We start from the raw sequence: 18180 nt of genomic DNA, 5'->3' as shown, positions 1-18180 counted from the left end.
TAGCAACAAACAAAAATTGTGAGTTTTTCTCCGAAAAATAACAAAAATGTAATTAAAAGTTCAAGCCATTTATTTATGATATATAAGTGCACTTTAAGAAATGTCTGGTGCAACTTGCACAGGAATCACCAATAAAGGCCCAAAATAGCATTTAAATAGCAAATAGTGGTCAGGGAGCAGTAGAGAGTGAAATGAAACACTTAATTTTCATAATTTCACCCCCACTGCTTTACTTTTCACCCCCAGTCATTCTTAGCTTACCCTAGTTTGTTGTTATACTGGCTGTCCAGCTTCTAACGAATTTTAACATTGCTCTATGTAATGATTTAAAGCCATGGAGAAAAAGAACACTGAAAGTTATGTCTGTGCAGTTAGGTGGATGGAATATATTTAAATATATCAGCTGGTTTCTTAATGTAGCCCCTACATATACCATTCTGCACATAATTCTCCACAAAACAACCCAAAATCGATACAAACTTTTTCTCTTTGTAGAATTCTGTGGAATGTGTCCATTGACCTGTATGCACCTTCGAATGACACCCAATGAATATATTAATCTGTTTATATGGGGACAGAGTAATTGTCCATTCCACATGGCCTACGAGTTGCCATATAGTGGATTATACTCATCTTGCTCTGATATGACATTTTGTAACATTTCTTCAAAGTTAAAACAAAAGTATTTCAGTAAATAAGTAAAACTTACCTTGCACTGACCAGAAACACAAATGGCTGTCCCATTGTGGTCACAGGGTGCTCCATCTATAACCTTCTCAGCCTGTCTCACATAGAACCTGTAGCCCACAGCTCTGCAAGTTAGCTCACACTTTAGTGCACCTTTTTCTGTGGAAAAAAAACACTTTAGTAAAAATGCTAAAATACCTTCAATATATATGCACTAAGCAACATCACATGGAATATTTTCTGCAAGTACTGACTAGATTGTGCCCATTGTATGCATCTGACTTGTGGATTGTGAAAGTGTCATTTTTCATATACTGAACTTCCTGACCCATCCTAAAGGGTCAGCATCTCTATGACAGAAATGATTCAGGAGCTCGCCATCTTGGATTTTGTTAGTAGTGACATTAACACTGCATATGCTCAGTGTGCTCTGCTGCTGAAAAGCTAAGATTTTGGATTATCACAAATCATCAAGCAGATAATGGCTGATTTATATATATATATATTCTTTGGAAGAGGCTGATTGATTCTCTTTACCCAGACTGGGGAAAAGCATATTTAATCGATGGATTATAATCTGTAGTGTACATTTGCGTATAGGGTTTAAAATCTGCCAGTGTGATAGTCTTTGCAATAACAGAAAAAGAAATCCTATATTTTAAATATTATTATGTAAACTTCTGTACCATTTACTTTGCCATATACAGTATTTGTATTATTAACAGGCCCACGGAATGTGCAGTTATCCATACCAAGTTCTGGTATAACCATGAGTGCTGCAATGTGTTCTATATTTGCATTTAAGTGCATGAGTAACTTGCAAGTTTCATGAGAACAGATTCTTCAGTAAATGTATAAGTCAGACAGTTAGAAAAATAAACCTTTACATTGAAAATACCATGTAATTTCAGTTGGTAATGGCTTTAGGAATTCATTATCTTCTATACTGTGTTTATACTATAAAACCTTGAAACACTCTCTCAGTGCCAAGAACAATAACATTAAGAATTACATCTCAGGGCATAATGATTTACAATGATTTTCAAATGCTAAAATAGGTTTCTTTAGATTACCAGTTTCTCATTGGATCACAGGACACATCTGTAATGTTTTCTGGTGGCACCAAGGTTTAGTCCAAGAGAAACCATATAAATGAAAACCTCACCCTCTGATAATTTTCCCAAAATAATACCTACATGAAGACAATGAGTTGGTTATTTATGATACCAATTACTGTATTTTAACAGGATTTTCTCCCTTTCACCCTACATCCAGCTTGACAAAGAAACATTCATTTTATAGGCAGTTTAATCAGCTTAAATGCATGTTATATTTATAGAATGTATATGTAAAATGTCCAAAAAGGATCACAGGAACATTGTAAGAATGAAGATAAAAAGAAGGAATCAGCCAATCAAGTCATGACTACAGTGTCCTCTCTTTGACCCACAGTAAAGCACTTATTAATAATTATAGTTCAGTAATGTTTTTATGTAGAACATGCAATGTATATGTGGACTACAGCAGTAGTCAGAAACAACTAGACAAAAGTTTTGCATTCTTGTCTGGCTTTACAGACACATGAAATAATCATTTATTGTCCATCTGAATGAATTTTCTCTAGAAAATTCTATTAGCCTACAACATTCTATCCAAGACAGAATTCAGTCCTTGCACCTGACGCACCCAAAAAAGTCTTTGACTTGTATACCATTACCTACTGGAATTTAATCTATGAACTGGATCAGTTATTAGTACATTCTCTTTACAGGGGGAACAGCATACTTAAAGCTCTGCCTTCAAACCTACTTGTTCAAAAAATAGCAAATATAATAGCTATAGTGGAAGAGAATAATTAGCCCACTTCTTGAATATAACAAGCTATACAAAATGTACTGAGGCCATCATTTCAGTTACACACTTTCTACTACATTTGTAACCCATCACAGAGACTTTCATTTGGTGTGAAAAATGTGAAGGTTTGAAACATTGCATAAAAAGTTTTCATTATTTGCATTTACATTTATAATCCTTTAAAGGGTAAACCCCAGAGGGCTGACAGTACTGAGTCACCCACAACGGGAGGGAACTCCTAGTGCCGGAGGCCATGTTCGTTGACGTGCATAAGCATTATGAGCAAGTCTCCCAGCTCCCTCATTTTGCGCATTGCGCGTGACATTATGTGCAGAAAAAGCTGTGACACTATGTGCCATCATGGCAGCTTGCACCAGAAGGGAACTCGTGGATTAGTCCTCTGGCTGGAGGGGGAAATATTTTTTTGACAGTAGGTGCACTTAAAGGCAGAGACACACGCTCAGATTCAGGGAGATAAGTCACCCAGCAACAAATTTCCAGTTCTTAGGGGCGACTAATCTTCCCGAACTGCCTCCCGCCGGCTAGAATGTAAATCGACGGCGTGATGGCAATCGGTGCACTTTGTTTTCCGAAGTCGTCCAAAGTTGCCTTACGTGGAAACTTTGGACGGCTTCGGAAAACTAAGCACTCCGAGTGCCTTCCCGCCGGCGATTTAGATTCTAGCCAGTGGGAGGCAGTTCGGGTAAATTAGTCGCCCTGAAGAAGTTGCACATTCTCCTTCAGCGTGCGTGTGCACTTCATCGCGTACCTTTTGCTGCCTTCCTCTTTATTTACTTTGGCAGTGCAGTTCTAGGTTGACAGGGCCCATTGGGTTTTTTCCTACCTTCTACTACCCACTTCTTAATCGAAAGAATTTAAAATACACTGAAATGTTGTGTTCCCAACATAAGCAACCTTCTGACCTAGCTATGTGGAATCATTCACAAGGCTATCATGTAGCAAAAAAGAACCAATCGCAATGTAATTTCCAAAAGATGATCTGCTGACACCATAGACTCTACCATCACTTAATGAAGTGACCATGAACTCACACTAGATGGCACCAGTAAACTTTAGAGTGGTTCCAAAGCAGCTGGCCAGGGTATGTATAAGAAACTTTGGATACATTTCTCAGTGTTACTTACAGCTTTCAAATAAACATATAAAAATATAGATCAAAGGTGAAGATTTGTTCCTGTACAAATGTGGCCGAGATTTTTTTTTTTTTTACATACACAGTATACTTCTTTTACTAAAAATTTCAGTACATATGTACAGTGTGCTGCAAACCCTTTTTATGGTTACAGTCTTATTTATTTCATTAAATTGATATTACAACTTGTCATCTAGATTCAGTTCTATTTCATAAAATTGATCCCCAAAGTATTACATAAAGCTACATGAATTAAATAATTTGTATTCCAGGAGTTATGCATCTTAAATCTAAGTGCCATAAAACAGGGTCAGTGTATTACACTTCTAAAATGCATCATAATTGTGGGTCTGTGAGTCTAGTCTAGCAAACCCTGAACATTGTAGGCTATAAGATCTATAAATCACTGCTGCCCAGCAGATGTTGAACTACAAACCCACTGATATTTTAAGTTGTAGATCAAAGTGAGTGGGTGCAGTGAGATTAGAAGCCATTTACAGGACATTTACAGTAGAATGCACGGCTGTTTGTTATACAGCGAATAATGTACCACAATTACAAAATATAAGGAAATTGTAAGTCACTGAGGAGTCCCATAACCATAATATATACCTTAATATTCTGTGGTAGGATACACCAAAAGTATAATGTATATTCAACAGATGTAATAGTACAGACTAGAGGATCTGTTATTCAGAAATCTATGATCCAGAAAGCTCCAGATTACAGGAAGTCCATCTCCCTTAGACTCCTAGATTTCTCTGTATTAATAAAGCAGTACCTTGCACTTGAACAAATATATAATAACTTATTGGAGGCAAAATCTATTGGGTTTATTTAATGTTCAAATTACTTTTTAAGTAGACTTAAAGTAAGGAGATTCAAATTACAGAAAGATCCCATATGTGGGAAAACCCTAGGTCCCGAGCATTTGGGATAACAGGTCCCATACTTGTACCATACCTGTAGGAGGCCATCATCACCCTGGTTTTGCAGTTTGGCCTTCAGTAGTACAGTCACAAAGTACAATAGTATAAATTGCTTATTCTGGGACCACACGTGCAGTCAGGTGGTCATGCAGTTTAGACCAGGTTACCATGTTTGTCTAGGTTAACATTATTACATAGGATTACAGGGATGTTGATGGATATATTTTTCAGTAAAATCAGCTTTTTCCTGACTTCATTGTCTTGGAAAAGGTAAAATATTAGGAGTGATGAATATGCAGCATTTCCCTTCCGTTCGCTTTCAAACCAGTATTACTCCTGTTAGCAGAGGTATTGTCACTGTTCATTGAAAAGTAAATATTTATACACAGTGTTTCTTCCTTGGTATTAAAGAGCAGTTAATCATGTAAAAAGCATAATATGGCATTATATACTGTATAAAGGGAAAGAAGATTTAACATGAAGCAATCAAGGAACAAAGAATTACATTCTGCAGAGGTAAAACCAAGGAAACGTATCACATTCTCCCAAATGTCATTCTTAAAACATTCTTTATGTATAAGATTGCAGTTAAATTTGCAGTGGTAAGTAAAAATACTAAACATAATCACATCATCATGTGCCACAACTTAATTAGACCCATTTGGGACTGGGTGCCCAAAGCTGTAGCTACAGGTAGGCGAAGCATAGAATAGATACACAGTAGGAACTTGGGCATTTGACACTCCAGTCCACGTCTATAATTTAGGATGAAAGTTATCAAAATTCAAAGTAACTTTTTGTTTGATGAATACAATTTCCATTGCGAATTTAAGTGAACTGACATATGGGGCAGTTTCTTGGCCTGCATAGAAGCACAGGCTGAATAACAGCTCAAAGACTGGCATATGCCAGCTTGTGTGTCGGAGCGGATTTCAGTGTGGAAACGCATGAATATGGATATTGGGGCAGAAATCTACTCCGTGTGTCTGTAACCAGGCTGATGCAATGACTGTGGGTGCAGACACACAAGTGAGTGACATTCTTATTCTGCTAAAGAAATGGTATGGAAATTCAAGTTGAAATAATATGAACAACCCTACACCTGCTGTACAGTAGAAAATTTTTGTGTGAGTGTGACAGCTAGATAAAAAACAACAGTAGATTAAGGGAGATTAGGGATCTGCACCCGAATGCCCGTCATTCCCACTTATCATTATTGTATGTGAATGTTTTCAGACAGACTCTTTGCAATGCATATGACATCACCTCTGCTACCAGATTTTAGAGGAGAGCACCTGACAGCAGGGGAAGTAGGTTTTTTACCCGCAATTTTTTTTTTTTTTTTTACCATATAGGCATCCAAGGGCTCCCCCTAAAGCTACTGCCATAGGCACAGGACCTCAAGTGCCTATATGTTAAAAACACCCGCCTATCCCACAACCAAGCACAGTCAAAGAAGACTATGTTTCACTTTATTGCAATGCAAAAGAAAGAACTGCCTTCAGCAGTAGAAAAAACACCTATATTACGCAGTGCAGAAATCTTATTTGGGCATGTCTGCTAATAACTGCTGTCTACAGAAAACACTCAGGCAGAGGCAGCAATTGATTATTCCCTCAGAGTAATGAGCCCTAGGCAGTTGCCCTAAAAGCCCCAATAATATTCCACCACTGGCAGAACAACATATGGTATACAGCTATTATTTGCTATGATAAGTTACTGTTTAATGCTATCCATGGTCTTGCTGATGTCATCTACATGCCTACATATACAAGCCTGAACCTGGCTTCTGCACACATTTAAGTGGTTTTGAACAATAAAAGAGGAGCATATATTTATGTTACCTATGCTAGCTATGCATGTAACTATGCAGTGTTACTTATATGTGTTACTAAATCATGGAGAGTTCAGGCTATTTTTAGCTTACAGTATTTCATATACAGTATTGCAGCTGCTTAGATGTTAAAATCAAACATTTCCCTAATATTCAGTGCTGTGCTCGTAACTCCACTTTTAGCTTTTTTTTTTCCAGGAGGCAAATAAAAGAAAATGTACCGGTAATGAAAACCCATCATGGAAGCAGTCTTCAGTTTGCCTTTTAAGGGAAAACTGAAATATATTACTTATACAATTCATAAACTGGACTATTCCTTCAGCACACAAAAATGTGAATGACTAACATTTTCAAATCAAGAATCACATCTAGCTTTTTAAAGCTAAAAAACAAAATTAAAATGAATCATAAAAATGGTTTCGGAAAGAGTTTGTCTGAAAACATTCACATACAATAATAATAAGTGGGAATGACGGGCATTCGGGTTTAGTGGTCTGCATCTGAGATCTGACATATTAAGCTAGAGAGAATCCGCTTCAAAATTCCAGGGGCAACTACACATGGCCATTTTATGGTGCACCAAAATGATAAGACGCTTCACTCATAAATATCATGGAAGGAAAGGTGTACACAAATATTTCTATTTCAAAGTGTTTTTAAGGTGCTTCTTTTTCACCATATGCAAGCAGATCCCTGACATCCATTGGACAACAGACATTGTCAGAGTGGGTAACAGTTTGCTACTACTCTAAAGGACCCAACAAGTTAAAAGTGAAGGGTAAGGGTGAGAGCCCCTGCTAAAAACTTACAGACCAAAAATTATGACTGCTTAAATATTTTCTTATGCACAAAATATTCAGTAATCTCTGCCATTCTTTCTTCTTGGATGACACTTGTTCCTGTTGGTCTCTGCTCTCACTCCTTTTTTCTTGGCATGGAGCATTTGCACTGCTCCAAGCCAAAGGCCTGCACATGCCCAGCCCAATCTAATTCATTTCCCAAGGACCATGCATCTAAAGCCAAAATGGCAAGCCTAATCAAAATCAATTCCCCACTAAAGATGATGCATGGATCATAAAGGAAACCCAGAGGTAATTTCTGACATTGTAAAAGTTAAGGGAACTCCCTCCAGAAAAGTGTCTTTGGTACAGACAGAATTAAGCATTGCATATCAGCCCTTCAGACATTTTCTTTGAAATAAAGGTATTCTGCATGGCATGTACATGTAGCCTAAAATATCCTGTGCTTTACTGCCACATGGAGCAGGGAAATAAAGTGACACCTAAGACATACCGTATGTTAATATAGATCACTAAATACCATTGAATACTGTCGTATTTTTCTATAGATTGCTGAAAGGGCATTTTACCTATTTCATGGAGTGACTCGTTGACTATTTAGGGATTATAGATAATCGCAAGTGGTTTATAAACCCTGTGTCATTATTTTCTGCAAATGTGTAGCGGAATGTAAAATTGTAGTGGAACAAACTGGTGAAACTAAAGAACTTAAGCAATTTTGTAATCCATTTATTTTACATTATTTTTACAACTTGTAGAAGAATCAGACATGTAAAAAACATGTAAAGATGCATACATACAGCTTTTATCAGAATTGCACCGACTAAGTTGAGACACACTAGCAATAATCAGAAGGCCATTAGATTAAATTTAACGGAACATTAACGGCAAAAACTGAAAGCGTATCAAAGTAATTAAAATATAATGTACTGTTGCTCTGCACTGGTAAAAGTTGTTTATTTCAGAAAAACTACTATATATATAATAGTATAAATAACCCCCACAGTGTTATTGCAAACACAAATAAATTTGCTCTTCTCCTACCCCTAGTGTTAAGCAAGAACTTATGTTTTTACTAATCTTGTGTGGATAGAATAATTGAAGCAAACGTCATATTTTTTGCTATGGGTTTCACAGTCTGGGTAACCTTTGTCCAATTTTTTGTGAAATGCAGTCAAAATCCAATCAGGCATCGTCTGATCATATTTCTTTCTCTCTCTTATCCCTTTGCTTTATTCTTTCTCTTTAATCATTCATGTCTATGAAGGAACTGAATGGCATTCATTCTTGCCAGTTCCTTATCCAAAATGCAACTGGAGGCACTTAATGTATCTCTAGCGAGTCATCTTATCCCAAAGCACTTTTTCTGCACTTCAGATTCCTGCAGCCTTCAGTTCTTTGATTATCTCAGTGGAGACCTTTATTTATATTTAAGGGTAATTAAAAAGAAACTACCATGTGATGGTCAGGCACGGTTAGTAATAGCTGACTTTAAAGGACCCAACAGACATAAAGACTCCTGAATTACACCACAAATGGGGTTTTGCAGTAGTTACTGGCACCACAAACCAATAAAGCAAATAACAACATATCACTGAAACAAATTTTATTTGGTTATCTGCTATTAACTGTTACTTTATAGCTGACACAGGATATGGTTTGGCGTAACGGTTTAGGAGCTCTGTTGGCTATTTCAAGATACAGTGTAACTTGCTCCAGTTTTAAATAGGCCTGTAATATATTAAAGTGCAACACACTGTGGGCTTCTGTAACAATGCAGAAGCTAAGCGTCTTGCTGGTGTATATTAGGAATGGTCTCGGCCATTTCACGCTTTGTGATCAGGAGAGCTGTGCATCACTTCTGCACACAATGTTCCATTATATTTTATTACCTTGAAAAGAGACTGTTTTCATTTAACATATATTTTCCATCTGTAATGTAAACAAATTAATACTTTTTAGTTTCAGTAATGTCTCCCTAAAGGACATTAATTTCAACTTTTTTCCCTATTCCAATATTTGCACTACAAAAACAGAGGTGACATCATATTTCACTCTAGAAAATAAAATGAAAACCGCATAGCGGGAAATATATCTTTGGATTATAGAAAGCCATGTATAACATAATACTGCAGTAGAGTAATGAAGAGATTCAGTTTCAGTTACAGAATAACTGGCACAGGGTTTCTCATCTGCCATGCTTATACTGGCACAGCCAGCACCTACAAATGTGCTCAGGTGATGTCATGTAATGTTGGTTCTGCTCTGATCTTTATCAGAATTAAAAGGGAAAGAAATCATATATGCAAGTCAAATCCTTTGACAATGTCTGACAGAGGAACGATAAGGCTATTTTCACATAGTAGGGCGTCCATTTGAAATACTTCTTTTGGTCTGCTGATTTCAAGGATTTTATTCTATTAGAAAATTCTAGTTTGTATATAGGTAATTAGCATTTCAAGTTGGGCGGGTAAAACACAAATTATTTTATCTATATATAACTACCGGTATGCAATTAAAAATACAAAGCCAATAGACAAACTGCTCCCACTTACAGTAGTACAATCTAGATCACTACAGTGCAGCCCAGGCCAGTAAGCCCAGTTTTACAAATGAATTACTTCACCTCGGACATGCACACTAAGGTGCTACCTATAGTTATAGAGAAGGACAAGCATGTGGTTTAATGTTAATGAACTGCTTGGGGTGTTATTTGCATATTGCCACGTAGAGTCTGATATAGTTTTTTTAAGTCAGTTTTTCAAGCAAGAAAACAGGATGAACAGTTCAGTTGTGGTCATTGAAAGCACAGACATATAGGTAGGCAAACATCAAGAGGGGGATAACATGGATACAGACATTTAGGTGCAGGAATCCACTCTGTGTGACTTCACCTGGGCTACCACAGTGGCTCCAGGTACAGTCACAGAAGAAGGCTGATGCCAGAAGAGGGGCTAATTCTTCACCTGTGTTCTGCAGCGGACTGATGGGTGTGGGGCCCATTCGGCTGCCACATCAGGGCCCCCAAGCGTCCCCCGGCCCAACCTCAATCCCCCTAAACAGCAGCACCACATGTGGCTTATTTCCTCTTCTCCCGGCCACAACTGAAGCTGGGCAACAATTTCTGGAAAATTCTCCCACCTTAGATTACAAATCTGATGCATACAAACAGTCTAGACTATTGCATTAGAAAGCACCTTACTTTGCTAAAATCCTTTCCTTCATACTATTCAGGGTACTTGAGATTTACATTTAATGACAAGGTTAGCGATGCAATGCAGAGAAACATAATAAATTCTACAGATTAGATTCATCCAAACATAGGGTTTCAAGAGAGCACCTCATTTATTAGATACTATAAGACCCGATTCTCTAAAACGGCATCTCTCATCAACTGCCAAGAGTTAATTTGATGTTTTTACGGGAGCAGCTGTTTTGTTTTTTTCTGTAAAACAGTTAATAATCTGTGTCAGTTTCTATTTCTGAATTATTTTATTTATTCTGTCCTGAACTGTTATGGAATTGGAAACGTTTCTCCTTTGTTAATGTAATTAGTTCACAGAGATTTGTATGACTCACCAATTGCCATCTCTTTTTTCCAACATATACAATATTCTAAAGAAGACTCACATGTCATGCAATTCAACACATCTAGTTTTATTTTACAATTTATATTTTTGAAGTATGAAATTTGGGAAATTCAGTTGGCCAAGTACACAACAGAATGGTAAGCACCCCAAAATGGTCAAGACTGGTTTAAACTGTACCTGCACTTAGACATTGCAAATGTTTTTTCTATACAATGGAACAGACTAGGGAAAGATAACTGAGAAAAGTTGAGCACCATTACTAAATTATTATGCAAATATTTGAATAAACCTGATGGTCATTAATATTTGTGTGTGTATATGTAACGTGATGCTACTGTATTTTTTACATACCCCTTGGCTGCTCCAGCAGACCAAGGATTACAAAAAGGGATTTTAACAGCTTCACACTTATTCAAACTCAGGTTTGAGCTCAGTATAAGGCTATCACAGGTAAACTCCAAGAGATTCCCCTCAAGTGGCTCCATAGTTATCAGCCCAGTATAATAAATATTAACCTTCAAATAGTCATCAAGTTGAAAATCCTTCCAGCAAAACAATTTGGAATAATAGCAATTACATTTTTTATTGAACGTTTTCAACAACAGGGCCATGTTCTACAATTCAAACTCACAGGCTTGGTGTATGCCAATGTTTTTTGGATTTCTGTAGTTCAGTCTCATGCAATTTAAAGTACTTCCATGTCTCCATGTGGCTCCTGTTACATTAAAGGTGGACTGGTTACCAGTAGATTCTAAGATACAGCTGTATTAGTTTGATGCTACTCCATGTTTTATTTATAATAGAGGGGGTAAATGCAAATGCACCAAAATGTTGACCTACATTGCAGTGATATAAGAAATGAGAATGGAGCGTCAAAAGTATTTTTATAACTACAAATCAAGGCAATCAGGCTACCTTCCTAGACAACATTCTTAAAAATTATATAAAAACTTTCTAAACCATAGGAAAAATCTACAACTATATATAAAAACAGTCTAAAAATAAGAAAAATCAGCAACTACAATAATTATCTGGATGAAATGCATTAAACACTCAAACACTACTAACTATAAATGTTACACTAAAAGCAGACATACATACAGTTATAATAAGAAATCTAATACTGGACAAGGGCTACATTAGACCACCTAGTGTCACACAAGGTGTGAGCCTTTAGACATGGTTCCAGGGAACAGAACAAATGCTCACTGTGAACATACTGGCAAAATGTATGAATGAAAACGGAGAGCATTCCACATTCTCTTATAACAGAAGAAGAAGCAATATCTTCATTCCAAGATGGTTAACTGAAAGTACCCATTTGTCACTGTTCAACTCATGATGAATTGATGAAACATAAAAAAATACCCCTCTGACTCATCAATCTTGAACTGTCCTTATGTAAACCACCCACGTTTTTCCTGTTTCCTTGCCCAACTTGTGAATATTGATGCTATATACTAAATAGGCAGCACAGACTACAATGCATTTTGATTGTTGGTGCACATTACATATGTATTTTCCAACACAGACATGGATTAAGAGTGCCACTAATATTCCTACAAAACACACACATGACTATAATGCACTGTAGCCTGTAGGGCAACATTTATTGGTGTTGTCACCCATAAATGCTCCCTTCCAGAGTTTCGAAAAAGTATTGCCATAGTAGGGCAACCAACAGCATAAGTGGGATTCTACCTTTATAGTGTAGAAGCGTTTGTACTGCCACAACATGACAATCAATATATTAATGCATGATCTGCAAGATTATACATTTTTAAGATTGACTACTTGTCCCCTGACAATCCTGCTGAACTGAATGTTTATATTAATGAAGTTAATTAATAAATCAATATCAAATCATGTGCTTGTGGTATAAAAAAAATATATAGCAGTAAAATCAATGAAAGAAAATGTTATGACTAAGTGCACACATTCTTGGAAGGTACTAACTGGTTGTGTAGGACAGCAATACAACGTATAATCTATGATTTAAAATAAATTCCTTCAGCAAAAATACTATAATGAGGTGTGGCGCCTGTTTTTGCAGGCTGCTCACATTTACTGGCTAAATGATAGGTTGCAATCACCCCCCAGGGATTTCAGTGCTGTGTCATGAGAATCACTGCTTGGAAATGGAATTGAAACTTTGTATGAATCTACCATGGGAAATGTGATGTCTTGATTTATTCACATAATCCATACTGGCTTAAAAAGTTATAAAAGCATAACAATGTAAAATTGCTGATTTTCATTAAGAACATTTCTGCTATAACATTAAGAGAGAAAGAATGTTTTACAATATCAGTATCAGTACTGTGAAAAGCAAAGAAAATGTCTTAATACTGCAAAAAGCTCCAAGCTGGCTTTAAAACAAATACACGTACAGTTCTATTAACAGGTTTGTACACATTTTACTTTGAGAAGTACAGAAATATACACATATATACCCTTTACTACTTTACAAGGGTTGTAAACTCAAAAAATAAAATTGACGAAGAAAGAAAATATAGTAATTAAGCAAATTTTCCAATATATATGTATTGCCTCTTATTTGTAAATATAACCTTTCCGAAAGTTACCACTTATAATTCTTTTCACTGCTGGTTTTTACTATTTTACACTGTTTTTGGTGGTCCCACCAATTTACTGTATAATGCATTTCCCTGATTTTACATTTTCCTGGATTTTCCACCATTTTTTCTGGGTGGTTCTACTGTAACAGATGCAGCTGTAAAGCAGCATGCAGGGCACTGTGGAACATAGAATCTTTGGGGCAGATAAAATAAAGATTGCCATGGGTCTTGTCACGGGTAACTTTCTATTTACTCATATGGGATTCTTAGGAACATAGTCATCAAAAATTGAAAGTGAAAGTTCATCGTTTGATAAATATGCCTCTAAAAGCTATTAAAAATTGGCCTATACCTTCCAGTTAAAAGGCTGTTTATGAGTTTCAGTATTTGCAGACTATTCATTGTGTTGTAACATTATCTGATTTATACCTGATTTAACTGGTATGAAGAAAAGATTTTCTCAGACATAAAACCAACAAGCTTTTGAAAAACTTTCACACACATACTTGTGCAACCTCATCCTTATTCACCTTTCCATTCTGAACTTAGCAATTGACAGAAATTCAGAGTTGTGGACTAAAAACCCTTCTCTATCTTGTTGCTATTCTATTCTTTCTAAAGCATTATCTTAGGCAAATCAAACAAACAATGATGTGATCTACAGAGAATTATTGGCCATAAAAGTTGTGCTGTTGGAAGACATAGAGAGGGGTAAAGCTTGTCATAGACCTGCAGATATATCCGTATGTCCAATGAACACTTGTTTGTTGCAATCTTTCAACCAACCACTAACTATTCAGATTAAATAAAGCAGTATAAAGAACATATTTGACAACGTTTTGGCCATTAATTCACATCATTTATGCCAAAGTTATGTCCAACATATCGTATTGATAATCACCCATTGATTATATTATCATTAGCCGACATAAATCTTATAACCTGTCCGATCGACTAAACAGCCAATCGCCAAGGCATGAAAAATGTCGGGGCAATACACACACGGTCTGAAGATCATATGAAATGAAGGTTCGTACAACTTTTTCTTTTCAGCTTAACTGCCTATAATTCCAGACTGGCAAAGCAGACACTCTCTCAAGGAAATTCTCTGATGACTTTCATGATTCTACTGAAAATACAATTTTCCAGACAATTTTTTTAATGTATTTAAAGTGAATTTGGGTCCTAAATCAAATACACTATTTGAAAAACATATCACTGTGGAACCTTTCTGTAAAATGACTTTGCAAAAAAATTCTTGTGGCCACTGAGACTAACTAAATGGCATATTGTGTTGCTTCACACATTTTTTGAAATTATTGAAGTCTTCATTAAAGAAATCTTCAGACTTCATTGGCTCATAGATAAATATATTTCTGAATGTGGGTTTCAATTAACATTGACATGTTTTCAAAGTCTGTCTTGTACTCTCTAAAATAAAATGTCATTTTCTGCAGATTTTCAACATCAAATTGTCAAAGGGAGCAAGGAATCAATGCTGGAACACTGCACTACTTTCCCAGAATTCTTCAGGACAGCTGGCTATTGGTTATTTCTCTGACAGAATTTTTTCTTTCATTATAGGTAATTTCATTATAGGTAATTGTCAGCATTTCTTGCCTAAGGACCTAAAGATTCCAGATGCTACGATAATAATTTCTTGACAATAATAAACCCATTCTCCTGCAGTCTATGTTGAAGGCACAACTCAATCTCACATTTAATGCAGACAAGCATTGTACACTGCATCCTGAATTTTAGGTAGGAGACTTTTGAGTTTGGAAGGGAAAAAAATGAAACTCTTAACAAAGTTTTTTTTAATATTTCCAGCTTTTTTGTAAAAACGTTGAATCTGAAAGCGTTAATTCGTGCGACAAAACGATCACTGTAAAATTGCATTCTACTTTTCATTTTCAATGAGTCTGAAACATCTGAATTTTTTTTTGAAAAATCAAATTTGAAAATAGATTGAATTTTAAAAATACACAGAGAAGGTCTTAGCCATCACATTTTTAATGTTGAGTTTGATTTTTTGGTTTAAGATAAAAAAAACTCGAATTCAAAAATATTCACAATCCGTATTTACTTTAATAAAATGTGAATCATTGAAATCACTGAAATGTTAATAAATCAGCCCATTAACCTAGCTTTCTACTATGCATTTAGTTACATTGTTCCACCAAAGATTTAAAGGGTCTTCTCCTATTATTAACAATGATTAGAAAGTGATGTTTCATTTAAATTGAAGTTGTTTTCATCTTTCAACCTCCACACAGTATTCATTCTACCCTTCTTAAACCAGATTTTTTTTCCAGGATTAGAAACTTTGCCCCACTTAGCCTTGTGCTGGCTGATGGCTTTGAAGTTAAAGGAATTCTGGACTTCTTGATCAAATGAAACCAACTTTATTCCAAAAAAGTTGGTACCATGGAATTGTCAGGAAGGTCATTATACTCTATTCTAAAATTAAGAATGACTTTTACTGGTTGGTTTTAAACACTGCCATTGTGCATTTAGGCAGGTAGAGTTTTCCTTGCATGTGCAAAATTCTCACTCATCCATCAGGCTGCACATGGTGAATGCATCACTCAAGAGAACATTTTTCCATTGCTCCATAGTCCAATGGAAGGGATTTATAACACTGCAGATGGTGCTTGGCACTACCCATGTGACATGGTCTTGGTTTTCAGGCTCATAAAAAAGCATACTCTTGACAAATAGTACATCTGCTGATGTCACTTCCAGGGTCAGTCTAGATCTCAAAAGTGAATTCTCCAATTTTAGAAGGGGTGCCCATGTGACTTTTAAACTTACAGTTCTGTAATACTTGCAATAATGTACATACACCTGACAGACTAATTGCATCTTCTTTATCAAATAAATGATCTTTGGAGTTGCCAATATAAGGGACCTATAATTATTGGCTGGTTTGTCTTTTTGTTTCCCCAAGTTCCAGTGTCCACCTTCAGGTCCCTTAGGCAGTGTTCGCCTCACTTTTAGGGATGTAGCGAACTGTTCGCGCGAACTTCGACTGTTCGCGTCCGCCGCAAGTTCGCGAACGTCACGCGACGTTCGCCAATAGGCGTTCACGTCAAAATCGTTCGACCATTCGATCGCTAAAATCGAACGATTAAAATCCTTCGATCGTTCGAATCGAACGATTTTCGGATGTTCGAAGTTCGCGAACTGTTCGCATTTTTTGCCGGTGTTCGCGAACGGCGTTCGCGAACACATACTCGGCGGTTCGCTACATCCCTACTCACTTTCACATGCAGCCTCTTTTGTGGTGCTATTGGTTTCAAGTGGTTTAAAAATTTGTTATTTGAAATACTTATACTATGTTGTGGGGGAGCCCAGACTAGTTGATGTTGGTATTTATTTTACACTGGGACTAAGCTACAACATGGTAAAAATTAGTGGTGAGTGCAACTTTATACAGGAGCAGTGGCTAGCTCCATGTTGTAGCTCCCACCCTTCGTAGCTAAAGTCAGGTAATCCCAGTGGTGGCCAATAAAAGGGCAGCCAAGTTTGGGAGTTTTAACCTGGAAAGCAGCTAGTAAGTTGCAGGTAAAACTTAGTCCCTTTGTAAAATGTATAGTTAAGCAATTGAATTCTTAATGAATCAGATGAAAATTAAGCATAGGACTGGCCAGATATGGGATGACTTTGATGTAGTTGGCCATTTTAAATATATTGCAATATATGGACAAACAATCCCTGTGTTGTTTTGAGTGGAGAGGCCATATTTTGCAATATATTTAAGCTGGCCAACTACGTCAAAGTCATCCCATATCTGGCCAGTGCTACACTTAATTTTCATCTGATTCATTAAGAATTCAATTGCTTAATTATACATTTTACAAAAGGGACTAAGTTTTACCTGCAACTTACTAGCTGCTTTCAAAGTAAAACTCCCAAACTTGGCTGCCCATTTATTAGACACCAGTGGGATCACCTAACCATAGCTGGAAAGGGTGGGAGCTACAACATGGAGCTGGTCACTGCTCCTGTATAACTATAACAAACAAGGGAAAGTTGTGCTCACCACTATTTTTTAAAACCATTAGGCGGGGGTGCAATGAGGGTGTGACCGCAAAATACATATAGTCAAATACAAGAGTCCTCTGCACTCAACCCATTATCAATATATTTAAGACAGAGACATTTTGTGCATACTGCTACTAAAAAATGCCTTACCCTTTAAACAAAACAGGGATTGTTTGTCCATATATTGCAATATATTTAAGCTGGCCAACTACGTCAAAGTCATCCCATATCTGGCCAGTCCTACGCTTAATTTTCATCTGATTCAATTGCTTAATTATACATTTTACAAAGGGATATATATATATATATATATATATATATATATATATATATATATATATGTGTTTCAAAGTAGAAAAAATGTATTAGATTAAAGCTTACAGTGCACTAAAAATAAAACATTCTTCTACGGAGCATAAGAAAACAAATGCATGTCAATCTGTCTATTTATAACAATGGCAATAAAATACAAACTTATTCTGGATGGAGTTGTGAGAAGCATGTGAAAACATGTATGTGCAGGAGGACTGGGAATAAAGGTTAAGTATAGCACATTTCAGAGTGAGTCACAATGCACCATTTGCTTGGAATCAGCATTACAGCCCTGTACATAATAGGATACAAATATGTGGTATGCTCAGTGGAATTTTAGTATTCCTTCAAATTATTAAAATCTTTTGAGTGTTTAGTATTGGAACACAAACTGG

General features: G+C 36.3%; 1 protein-coding gene across 2 annotated transcripts in view; it reads right to left on the bottom strand.

Moving 5' to 3' along the window:
- The window catches only part of thsd4.L (thrombospondin type 1 domain containing 4 L homeolog), a 353548-nt gene that overhangs the window by 180523 nt on the left and 154845 nt on the right, over positions 1–18180 (bottom strand). For both annotated transcript variants that reach the window (XM_041586755.1, XM_041586754.1), the window contains one exon: positions 710–846. In XM_041586755.1, coding sequence (XP_041442689.1) covers positions 710–846 — 137 coding nt within the window. The remainder of the gene's footprint in view (positions 1–709; positions 847–18180) is intronic.

The sequence above is a fragment of the Xenopus laevis genome, chromosome 3L, assembly GCF_017654675.1.
Source record: "Xenopus laevis strain J_2021 chromosome 3L, Xenopus_laevis_v10.1, whole genome shotgun sequence".
NCBI lineage: Eukaryota > Metazoa > Chordata > Amphibia > Anura > Pipidae > Xenopus > Xenopus laevis.
This window is presented reverse-complemented; position numbering and strand designations above follow the sequence as displayed.